This window comes from Hemiscyllium ocellatum, chromosome 6, assembly GCF_020745735.1.
Source record: "Hemiscyllium ocellatum isolate sHemOce1 chromosome 6, sHemOce1.pat.X.cur, whole genome shotgun sequence".
Lineage (NCBI taxonomy): Eukaryota > Metazoa > Chordata > Chondrichthyes > Orectolobiformes > Hemiscylliidae > Hemiscyllium > Hemiscyllium ocellatum.
The window spans coordinates 104,500,897-104,513,890 of NC_083406.1; the positions used below are offsets into that span (position 1 = coordinate 104,500,897).

General features: G+C 40.8%; 1 protein-coding gene across 1 annotated transcript in view; it reads left to right on the forward strand.

Annotated features, from left to right (window-relative positions):
* Positions 1-12,994, forward strand: part of LOC132816968 (von Willebrand factor A domain-containing protein 3B-like) — a 135,897-nt gene that overhangs the window by 12,042 nt on the left and 110,861 nt on the right. Inside the window, exons 4-5 of the mRNA XM_060826995.1 lie at positions 5,066-5,225; positions 8,710-8,879. Of these exons, the coding sequence (XP_060682978.1) occupies positions 5,066-5,225; positions 8,710-8,879 (330 nt within the window). The remainder of the gene's footprint in view (positions 1-5,065; positions 5,226-8,709; positions 8,880-12,994) is intronic.

The window sequence follows — 12,994 nt, forward strand, 5'->3', positions numbered from 1 at the left end:
AATGTGGGTGTGCTTTGGAAAGACTAAAAACTACCACAAGCCTTTGGTCAATTCTCCCTTTCCTGGACTATCTGCATCTTGCTGCTAGCAGACAGCTGCAGGTCACTTTCTTACAGGTTAGTGTGTTCATCCAAAAGCTGGTGGCTTTGTTTAACTCTCTGTAAACTGGCAGCGAGTGTGTCCAGGCCATTCAGGTGGATGATTGTGGACTTGGTGACTTGGCACATCTGATTCCCCATGAGGATGGCTGTTTTCTCACTGGAAATGTTCACCAGTGCAAATGCCCGAGACATAATGGCACTCGTTGTAGAGATAGACTCCTCCATTCTTGAAGCAAGGGTGGGCATTATGTTTATAAGTTGTGACACATGCCCAGGCATTGTCCAGTGCTCTGTCACGGGTTCCCTCTGTGTGGATGGCCCTTGAGTTTAGGATCTGTGTCCAGTAGGGCTGAGTGTCCTATATACTCCAAAAGAACTCTCCAGTGCTGTCCCTGTCTTCCAGTCTCTGTATATGGGTCATGTGCCCCTCACCATATCCCATTCGTCAGTCTGTGATACTGGACCCATTGAGGTGTTTGCATCTTAACTGGTGAAGGGAAACAAATCAAGTGAGGGTGAATCCTGGCCTTAGGGTATGTCTGGCCAGCAATATTAATACTTGTGAAATTCAGAGGTGAAAGGAATTGTTGTGGCAAAGGTCTCTTGATCCATCCTTTTAAAGTCGGAATTTTATTCAGACTTATTGACCATCTTCCTAAAAGTAGCACAGTCATTTTTGCAGTGAATTCAATGAAACCTGAACTGGTGAAAGAAGATAAAATATTTTCAACTTTTCCATTAACTTCAGTTTATTTCCAAGTAAGTCAGTTCAGTTAACTTATAGAAGTGTGATTAACACACGTTCCAGCCCCCAAGTTCCTGTTAAAACCTGTTAATCCATTTTCTAAGTGCCTCAAATTAAGAAGGGAATGATCTATGTAGAATTATACTAAAATTTATTTAGCACATAAACCCTACGGGTGCAGTGTTGAATTTAGATTGTTCAAATGACCTCCATTCATGAATCTGAAAAACACTAAGAAATTATTCTGCCAATCATCTAAATAAAATGCAGCATTTATTAATAACCTTAACACTGAGAAAAATGACTTTGCTGTAACATGGAGATGTTTTTCTGAAGGTCACTAGGATGTGTGCAATTTTCATTGGGTTGCATAATTACCCTGGACATTGTGGTTATAATGTTGGCATACTATGTCTGTGCTGATGCAAACAATGTGGATATGTTAGTACATACGTAATAAATGTGACTCTTTATCTCAAGAATAATTATTTTATGAAGAAAAATGTATGGACTTCAATTTAATGGAACAGGGATTAAAAACTTTCATTTCTAAAGCAGGACTTGTATATAAGTCGCTCATATTCTTATACTGGGCCATTGTTAGTCATTTTATACAAGTTTCTAGATTTGTAACAGCAACATATAAAACATATAATCACTAGCTCTTTTGATAACATGCAGAGACTGCATGGATTAATCATCTGCTCCACTACATTAACACTTTAAACATTACGTTTTGTCAGAATAGAACTTGAGTTTGGAGAACATAACGGTTTCCAAAACGTGCTCATGCAATAAGCAATTGCTGGCAAGGCAAGGAGTACTGTGTTTTGAAGCATCAGGATTTCCTGGTCTGATAAGGATAAGACAGTAACAAAAATAAAGCATGCAAGGACTTTCCCAGATGTTGGCATGGAGGTGGATGTTGGGACATTGAGTAAATCTAAGGAGGAGATAGACAGATTTTTAATTAGTAATGGATTGAATAGCAGAAAGGAAAATGGAGTTGTGGCCAAGGTGAGATCAGCCACAATTGTATTAAATACCAACTCCTGCTCCTTGTTCTGATGTAAAAGTGTGAGATAATGTGACTTGATGTTATATGTTCCTTGGTGTTTAAAAACAGCATTAGCCCAAACTTTAACACCAGATTCCATTTCGCCATGGGTTAATTATAGTGAATACAACACCCTCTGTGTATCATTTGAGTTAGAATGTTCAAGGCGAGTCATTGGTTTGCTTCTTGCTTTTATTTTAAGATTCTTTTGTCTTAATGAAATATCTGTAAAGTTTTCATTACATTTTGTTGATGTTTATTTGTTTTAGGGAGGGTAGTATTACGAATGGAGAAAAAAACATACTAAATGGTACAATGTTAAGAATCTTAGAATTCCTGCAGCGTCACCCAGTAAGACCACACCAACCCTCCGAAGAGTAACTCACCCAGACCTTATTTCTCTACCTTTCCCCGACTAATGCACCTAACACTAAGGGGCAATTTAGCATGGCCAATTCACCTAACCTGCACATCTTTGGGTTGTGGGAGGAAACCGGATCACCCAGAGGAAACCCATGCAGACTCAAATGTGCAAACTCCACACAGACAGTCGCCCAAGGCTGGAATCAAACCCAGGTACCTAGTGCTATGAGGCAGCAGTGCTAACCACTGAGCCACTCTGCCACCCCACTGTAGAAAGGAGAGACTTGGCTATGCCTGTGTCGTGATTTTTGAAAGTGGCAGGGTAGATTAACAAAACAGTTAATTTATATTATAAGATTCTAGGCTTTATAAAAAATGACATAGCTTACAATAAACAGGAAGTTTTGCTAAAGCTTTATACAACACTGATTTCAACACAGTGGAGACAGAGTACAAGTCTGGCTTCAAAGTTTAGAAAGACCAGCTTTGGGGTGGGGACAAAACAATATACTGGAATGATTCCAGGGATGAGAAATTGCAGTTGCATGGCTCGACTGGGGAAGTTGGGTTTGTTGCCCTGAGAGCAGAAACAGTGAATATGTTTAAAATCGCTTAACAGTAGGGACCTAAGGGGCAACTTTTTCATGCAAAGGGTAGTGCATGTATTGAATAAGCTGCCAGAGGAAGTGGTGGAGGCTGGTACAATTACAGCATTTAAAAGGCATCTGGATGGGTACATGAATTGGAAGAGTTTGGATGGATATGGGCCAAGTGCTGGCAAATAGAACTAGATTAATTTAGGATATCTAGTCGGCATGGACAAGTTGGACTGAAGTGTCTTTTTGCGTGTTTACATCTCTGTGTTTCTGTGACTCTAATGGTTTAGAACAAGCAAGTAAAGAGAAACTTGTCAGTGGCTGAAGGATCAACTACCATAAGGCACAGATTTAAGGAGATTGGCATAAAATAAGACAATGCAAGTTCAGTTTACTTTAGACAATTTTTAACAATTGCTGATGACTAGAAAATAACGACCCTGACTTGAAAATAGCATCTACACAAACATTAATCCTTCTGCGATTAGCCTATGTTGAAATGGGATCATTAATAAAGTTTGTATATAATTGTGTCAGAGTGTTTACTGTGTGACTATGGTTTGCTGTTTGTTTTTGTTTTGGGATACTTTTGTCTTAATATCATGCTTGTTAAGTAGTCATTAAATTTGTTGGTGTCTATTTGTCGTTGTTAAGTGTAGTATGTATTCTCCATTATGATTTTTTGTTTATTATAGTGCAATAATGAGTCATTTGCAGCCAGGTTACTAAACTGCAGTTACATTAAATTGTAAAGCAAACTATTAAACTGTGTTCTTATGTTTGTCAGAAAATAAAAGCAAGGTTTACACATATCATGTTTTGTTATATCTTAGGAACAAGTATTTTCATGTAAAACATTCCTTTGAAATACCTGACTACGAAACAGGAAAGCAGCAAGGTCCCATGCACAGTAAATGAGTTGAGTCACCTAGTTACTTTGTTTGAGGGAGGGATAGTGACGAGACACTGGGAAGTGACTGTTTCCTTTGAATATCTATTTCTGGCTGAAGAGGCGGATGAAGGCTCCGTTTAATATCGCGTTCAAAGAAACCCACAAAAGCATGGCTTCCCTTCAGCGATGCACTTAAATGTCAGCTCAGACTGCAGTGGGTTTAAACCTATAAGCTTCTTACTGAGTTGCAAATGTGCTACCAAATGAAACGTTTAACTGGTTTACATTCATGGTATGTTACAGTGTATGGTTGTGGTTTCATTTATGAATTTCTATTTGTTTTGCCCAGGTGGAGAGGGACTGTTGCTTTCCTGGCAATCGCCCAAAATCATTGCTTTGTGATGTAGCACGCGTTTACGGACATTGCTTTACTTCATAATAAAGGACAATTTGGAAACTTGAACTTTGCTGCTGTTTGCAATTCGGTCGTCAACCCTATTACAAAGTGATAAACTTCACTTGAGGGACATATTTGCACTGGAGACAGTATCAGAGATGGTTAACTAGACTAATTAAAACAATGAGTGGTTTGTTTTGTGAGGAAAGTTTAAGCAGATGGTGACTATACTCATTGGAGTTCAGAAGAATGAGAAGTAAACGTATTAAAATATGTGTTTTAAGGACGTTTGACAGGATAACTGCTGAGAGAATGCTTCCCCTTCTGGATGAATCTAGAACTAGACATGGTTTCAAAATAAGGGATCACCTACTTAAAGCTGACAGGAAGAGGGAATTTTTCACTTCAAAAGTCATTCGTATTTAAATTCCTTTTCCAGTAGATCAAACAAAAAGATATTGATTGGCCAAGCAAGTTTAAGGTTCTGTATTGCCTTCTCCTCTTCTCTTGATGCTTGATCCAAAATGAATTCTAGAAGGAAGCAGGAGTTACTGAAGGAAGCAACGAGAGGTAGAAATGGATGAGCAGTACCACGTAGAAGGCAAATAAGGCAGAAGGCTTCTGATTATTTTTAAAAGTAGTCATCTGATGTTTGAAACAACTGGTTGGTGCTACAAATACCTAAAGTGCAATAGAGATACTTGAACACTAAACATTGTTTACATCTGAGGAACCTTCAAAACTGTGGACCCTGATTTTAACTGAGGACGGGTGAGGATGGATGATTGAGTTCAGATAATGTCTGGAAGCCCAATAAAAAATAGTGTTCATAGTTGAGGCACGTGCCTAACATATGGTGGCACTGAATTAACATGATGATTAATCAATGTGATTTTGTTGCTCATGATCTGTAGGGCAGCTGATGAAATGGTTGTATGGCAGGAGAAAGCTGTACCTGTTTCTGCACAGACAATAGGCTCAGCAATTGATTGGATAAGGAATCTTCACCAAATGCCAACTACTAGCAAGACAAGTTCGGTGGAGGCTGTGTTACAAGCGACAAGCGATAATACTGTAAGACTTGGCTCACTTAGCATTAGAATTATACCAGTAGATACTATCAAATGACAATTTATAAGACATTTCACAGCATAAGTGAATGTTCAGTGATATTCGAGAATTTCATTTAAGTCTTGAAAAAAGTCAATTTTATCACAAACTGTAAAAGAATAAAAAAGTGTAATTTCTTAGACTTTGGACATTTATTTCTGCTACCAGTGATGATGATAAATTGAAAAAGACCCATGGTTAACTTTATAACGATGATTAGAATAAAATACATGAGCAAAAATGTGCAGGACAAAATCGTTCTGGACAGAGTGGAGCAGATTTTACGAATTACTGTTCTTGGTGAAATAACTCCACCGAGGCTGCTATCCCATCACCAAGCCACGCTTTATTTAAACATGAGAAGTCCATGATACTGAACCAACTTCCTCAGAGCCAGCTCTCAGAATGCCTGACTCTCCTGTTTGTGTCTATCATCTAGGGCTCCCTGTTCGGATCAGATTGCCAGCCCCAATCAGGGAGCTTCTCTTCCATGAGGTTCATCTGCCTGACCTCATCACAGTCACTATATCACTCCCGCCGAGTCCGAGGACATAGGTCGGTTCTTTTTTTTGAAACTCCTCCTGGCCGCTTTAGCTCTGGGCCAAGTTCCACCAACTCTGCCTTGGATACGGTCTGCATGTAACACGTAGTACTTTACCTCTAGCGCCTGGAGTGTATCGGAAGAAAGTCATTCTCTTCTTCAAGTGGCAAAGGTGTCGAGTTGGTGACGTTCACTGTGTCCATCTCAGATTCCGAGTTCTCTTCAATGTTTGATGAAGAAGGAGAACTCATGGGTCCTGAAACAGTGAAAAAGGCTATCAAGGATCTGGGCATGTTTTGCTCCCGCACCATTTGTGAGTTTACAGCTTTTGTATCGTCCATGTGCATGTTCAGTACTGTCGCACTTACCCAAACTTTGTACATCACTGGACCTGATCTCGCGTCAACTAGGCCTCTTACCTATGCAGGCCCATTCCTGTGGTTCCTACACCAAACTTCATCCCCTGAAGTAAACTCTCTCTCTTGCTTAGTGGAGTTTTGTCTCTAGCACTGGCATTCCTGATGCCATTTCACTCTCCCTCCCCAGGCTTGGGCAGATCAGGTTTGGTTTGGTGTGGAATCTTCTCCCCATTAGCAAGTCTGCTGGAGCTACCCCTGTAGTTACACGAGGGGTGGTCCTACAATCAAATGGGATCTGGTGCAGTTTGGTATCTAGTGATGCTGCAGGCTGTTTCTTTAAGCGTGGCTTCTAAGTTTGTTTGCTCTTTCTATCAGACAGTTGGATGATGGATGGTATGGAGCTGTCCTTACCATGTCAAATACCATTCAACTTTAGGAAATAGTGAAACTCCCTGCTCGTAAATGATATCTGTGACTAACACTTCCAGGAGTCCATGTATTGCAAAAGATGTTTGCAATTTTTCTATCTTTGTTCCTGTGTTTGATGAATGAACTATGTGTAAGTCCAGCTACTTTGAGTTGGCATCCACAATGACTAAGAACATTGAGCTCATGAAAGAACCTGCATAGTCGACATGTAATCGAGTCCAGTGTTTACCCGACCATCCCTATGAATGTGGGGGAGCAGTTGGCAGTGATATTTGGCCTTGTCTGTATCCAGTCCTGGTCACCAACATCTTCATTTTGGAGACTCCTGAATGATCCAGAGGTGTTCAGCCACTATGTGGGTGTGACCTATGTTCCCCATAATAATACGCTGTCCTCAACTGTGATCTGGTCTATCAGGGTCTACAAAGATTTCTGTTCTGGTTGAGATGACTCTTTGGTTTCCCCCATCACCACTAACTGTTTCAGTTTTGCCAGGACCGGATCTTTCTGCGTCTAAAGTCTGATATTGTCAGCTGTAACTGGATGTGTGTCCAGAAAATTTAAAACCATTACAGACACTTCCAGCAGTGGTAGCACTGGTGGTGTATCTGCCAGTGGGAGGTGGCTCAATGCATCCACATTAATGACTTGGCCTCCCGGACGGTGGGTTCTCTTACTCTGTTTAGGTCTAGTGAGATTCTTTTTCTGTCTTGAGTGAGCATACCCACAGCAACTAAAACAGCTTGCCAGTCCGGATCCTGAAGAAAATACTAACCATTTGGCTGAGGCTTGGTTTTGTTTAGGGGTTTTGCTGTGGGCTGACCTAGAGTGCTATGCAATTGCCTGCACTGAAGTGGTGTTCCCCCAACTCAGTCGTCCTGGTGAGGCTGTCCACTTCCGTCGTCATATCCTGTAATTCTTATACTTTTATGCTCTATTTGTTGCATTTTCCAATGAAAAAGCCTCTTGCAGTGCCTGTTTGAATTCCAATTAGGCTTAAGCTAATAAGAGCCTTTGCACGGTTACATCATTAATTGCATATACCAAACAGTCTCTGCATCTCATAAGGATTAAACTAAAGTCACATGCCTCTGCCAGTATTCTCAATCTCATCAACGCTCCTGATATAGATTCCCTGGTTCTTGAATTGCCAAGTAAAGCCAATAGCATCTCACAACTAGAGGAGGCACAGTGATGTAATATTCCTTAATTAAAGACATCAACTCTTGCAAGGTTTTAATATCTGGTACCTCAGGCAAAGTTAGGCTCCTAATAACAGAAAAGTTGTGGGTCCATGAGCTGTCAGGTGAACTACTTATTTCTTTTCATCTATCCCAATGCCATTTGCCTGGACAAAGGAATGTATTCTTTGCACCGACTGGGCCCAGTTTTTGAAGGCAGGATTTAACGAGTCAAGCTTCCCTAGTAATGGCATGAGGCCAGAAACGTTTAACCCAACTCAAAGATGAGTGTTGTGAGAGAATTTCTTCTGGACCGTACTTTTCTATGTTGTCGTCACTGAAATAATTCCACCAAGGCCAGTATCCTGTCACCAAGTTACCTTCCATTTACACATGCAAAGTCCTCAACATTGATCCAGCTCCATCACGAGCCAGCTCTCAGAGTGAACAGAACCTCTGACACTCCTGTTTATATCTGTCAGCCAGGGCTCCCTGATTGGACCAGATTTAAAGCCCCAGTCAGGGAACTCATATTCTATGAGGTCCTCCTGGCTGACCTCATTACAATCAATACATTTGGCATATGGCTTCGCATACTGGGAACGTGCATTGAAAATAAGGTTCACGGACTCCAATTTTTAGAATTTTCTGTCATTAATTCTTTGATATGTATTTCTGTATTGTGATGCTATGGACTTAAATAATTGAGGTAATTTTAATCAAATAAGTCATTTTTATTCAAAGTCAGTACATAATTGAGAAAAATGTGTTAACAGAACAATGAAATAATCACTTTTCTTCAATTGAAAGTGTTTTATCATGATAGCATTGGAATTGAATGATGAAGGTAACTTTCCCTGTAATAACTGAGTTATGCTGTTGTTTTCCTATGATTATTTTACGAATTCTATACAATATTTCTATTTGCCTTCCTGCAGATTGATGCAGTTTACTTTTTCACTGCTGGTGATGGTCCTGAGGCGATGAGAGAGCTTTTGCGACGGAAGTTGGCTACGAGCCCATGCCCGGTCCACACTGTATCATTTAATGCCAAGGAGGAAGGCACAATTCAGTTCCTGAAAGATTTGGCTCATTTAACTGCAGGAAGGTACGACATAAATAACACTTGAAACAATGGATAAATTCTGCATGACACTTCCTGGATTTCAGGAAGCCTCATTTTTGATTTATTTTTATATGTTAAATGTCATATACTGATAACTTGAATGCTTTATAGAAGAATGTGTAGCTCCAGAATTCTGAATTTAACGTATTCAATGTTCTACCTTAAGTAAAGGTGTTGGTTTCTGAAAATTCATTTCCTTTCACTTGCAATCTACCTTTATATTCTATTCTATGTGTAAATAATAGAATCCCTACAGTATGGAAACAGGCCCTTCAGCCCAACAAGTCCACATCGACTTTCTGAAGAGTAACCCACCCAGACACATTCCCCTATCCTATCTTTACACCTGACTAATGCACCTAACGTAAGCATCCCTGAACACTCTTGGCAGTTTAGCCTGGCCAATCCACCTAACCTGCACATCTTTGGATTGTGGGAGGAAACTGGAGCACCCAGTGGAAGCCCACACAGACACAGGGAGAATGTGCAAACTCCACCCAGAGGCGAGAATTGGACCTGAGCCCCTAGCGCTGTGAGGCAGCAGTGCTAACCACTGAGAAACCGTGCCACCCCAACAATTGCCCATGAATTTTCAGAGTTATAGGCTAAACTGTAGAACAAACTGTAATTTATTTTCTGAGATGATGCATAGTATGAATAAGTGTAGTTGATACAAATTGTAACTGCAGATGTAGGGCTAAAGGGATCAAAGGATTTCGAGACAAAGCAGGAACAAGGGACTGAGTTGGATGATTAGCCATCAGCATGTTGAATGGTGGAGCAGACATAACGGACTGAATGGGCTACTCCTGCTCCTAATTTCTCAGTCTCAATGTTTCTTACTCTTTCCATTTTCCTCTTATTGGTGCCTTTGGTATGCTGGAACATTCTGGTATATGGCTGTTTCCAAATTGATTGTTACTGAAGCTTTGTAAGTTGCTGATTGAGGAGCAGACGGAAAATTTGAAGGAGGAGTAGTAAAGAGGTTCAAAAGAATGATGCTGGGGATGTAGGGCTTGTCAGACGAGGAGTGGTTGAGAACTCTGGGTCTGTACTCGGTGGAGTTTAGAAAGGTGAAGGTGGGATCTGATTGAAACTTATAGGATGCTGAGAGGCCTGGATAGAGTGGATGGATGGGGGGGGGGGGGGTGGGGGGGGGGGGGGGGTGGGGGGGGGTGGAGATGATGTTTCTATGCGTAGGAGAGACTAGGACCCGAGGGCACAGCCTTAGAGTCAAAAGAATAATACTTTACAAGTAAGATGAGGAGAAATGTTTTCAGCCAGAGGGTATTAAAGTTTTGTAACCCATAGCCACTTAAGGCTGTGAAGGCTAAGTCATTGAGTATATGTAAAACAGTGATAGATAGGTTCTTGATTAGTATTGGGAAATAAAGATTACAGTGAGAAGGCAAGAAAGTGGAGTTGAGAACCACTGAGCATGGTGGCTTAGTGGTTAGCACTGCTACCTCAGAGTGCCAGGGACTCAGGTTTGATTCCAGCCTCAGGTGACTGTGTGGAGTTTGCACATTCTCCCCGTGTCTGCATGGGTTTCCTCTGGGTGCTCCAGTTTCCTCCCACAATCCAAAGATGTGCAGCTTAGGTGAATTAGCCATACTAAATTGCCCATAGTGTTAGGTGCATTTGTCAGAGGGAAATAGGACTGGGTGGGTTGCTCTTCAGAGGGTTAGTGTGGACTGGTTGGGCCGAAGGGCCTGTTTCCACATTGTAGGGAATCTAATCTAAAATGTACCAACCCGTGATCAAAAGACAAAGCAGATTTGATGGGCTGAATGGCCTACTTCTGCTCCTGTATCATATGATTTTAGTGTTCCCTATGATTATCCGCCACATAGTTACCTGAATCACAGCTTGCTATGTGTACCTAAACAGCAGACATGACCAGGTATCAGGTTTGTATTTTGTTTTCTGGTTTTAAAATGAGAAGCTTGGTGAAGGATTGAGTGTCATAGTATATTACAACAACAACAGACAGACAATTAATCTCTCAGCTAAATGTGTTGACTGCTGATGCAAAATAGCTATCATCTAACTAGTGCCATGAAATTAAACAAGGTTAGAAATTACATGCCACAAGATTGTGGCCCAACAGGTTTATTTGAAACCACAAGCTTTCAGAGTGCTGCTCCTTCATCAGGTGAAATTCTCATAAAAACCACCTGACAAAGGAGCAGCGTTCCAAAAGCTTGTGGTTTCAAATAAACCTGTTGGACTATAACTTGGTGTTGTGTGACTTCTGACCTTGTCCACCCGAGTCCGACATTGGCATCTCCACATCATGAAATTTAACAAAATTGCTGGTATATATTTGAATCAAAGCCAATTTGAAATATGATATGAGTGACAAATGACATTCTCACTTAAGATGACTGGCAAGTCCATGGAGTTATCACTTTAGGTCTGATATTTCTGAGTAATTACCTTGATGTGCTGTCTGTAAATTTTGCCTTTGGTCAACAGTTTAGTTGCTATTAATTTATACATAATCCCATGTTTATGTTTATTTCAAAATGTGAAATGGTAATTATGTCATTGAGAGTTTTTCTTCGTTTATTCAGCAGATTAAAAATTGTAACTTTTGTGGAAGGAAGGAGTTCAAAAGGCCATTGGTTAAAAGTCATATTACTATTTTGAAAACATTTCTGGCATTTGAACAAATAAAATCAGCTACTTATTGAAAGCAGATTGGTTACAACCAATTGAATAATAAGGAGCACAAATTACTAACTTATAACTATATATAAATTAAACTCCATTTCAGAAAAATTTCTCACATGCTTACAGACAGAGACGGGACAAGGCACAAATATTACAGATGGAGAAAGAACAGTCAATGAAACACAGTTCTGGCACCTGTCTGGATTACCAGGTGGCGATAAAATGTTCTTAAGCTGCCTTCTGATTCCTTTTAAATCTGAATGAGGTTATGGACACACTGATTCTCAACTTTTTATTCACTACTTGACAATTCATCCTTTTGGAATCTCTGAAGGTGTTTTTTTAAATCCTTTTTTTCTTTCAAGGATGGAATTTGCAGAGAGAGAGAATAGTCAGCTGCCTAGAATATTAGAGAGAGAGAGAGAGAGAAGAGGAGAGAGAGAGAGAGAGAGAGAAAAGGAGAGAGAGAGAGAGAAGAGAGAGAGAGAGAGAGAGAGGACAAGAGAGAGAGAGAGAGAGAGGACGAGAGAGAGAGAGAGAAGAAGAGAGAGACAGAGAGTGTACGAGAGAGAGATAGAGAGAACGAGAGAGAGAGAGGAAGAGAGAGAGAAGAGAAGAGGAGAGCGAGAGTGAGAGAGAGAGAAGAGGAGAGAGAGAGGAGAGAGAAGAGAGAGAGAAGAGAGAGAGAGAGAAGAGAGAGAGAGAGAGAAGAGAAGAGGAGAGCGAGAGTGAGAGTGAGAGAGAGAGAAGAGGAGAGAGAAGAGAGAGAGAAGAGAGAGAGAGAGAAGAGAAGAGAGAGAGAGAAGAGAGAGAGCAGAGAAGAGAGAGAGAGAGAGAGAGGAGAGGAGAGGGAAGAGAGAGAGAGAAAAGAGAGAGAGAGAAGAGAGAGAGAGAGAGAAGAGAAGAGGAGAGCGAGAGTGAGAGAGAGAGAAGAGGAGAGAGAGAGGAGAGAGAAGAGAGAGAGAGAGAGAGAGAGAGAGAGAGAGAAGAGAGAGAGAGAAGAGAGAGAGCAGAGAAGAGAGAGAGAAGAGAGAGAGGAGAGGAGAGGGAAGAGAGAGAGAGAAGAGAGAGAGAGAGGAGAGGAGAGGGAAGAGAGAGAGAGAAAAGAGAGAGAGAGGAGAGGGAGAGAGAAGAGAGAGAGAGAAAAGAGAGAGAGGAGAGAGAGAGAGAGAAGAGAGAGAGAGAGGTCCAACCTCCTCCTCCCTCTGTTGAATGAGATCACCCTGGATTGCAACAAAGAATTGAGTTCCAGTAACTCATTTTTTAAAAAAAATCTGCAACATCTTCTTACATCCTCTTCTGATTTAAAGCAGTATTTTTTCCCCATTTTTAAGTCCACCCTCCAAAAGAATTTTTAAAAACGTCCTTTACAAACCTAACACAAGTCTGGTTATTTCACACTTGCAAATTACAACATTGGG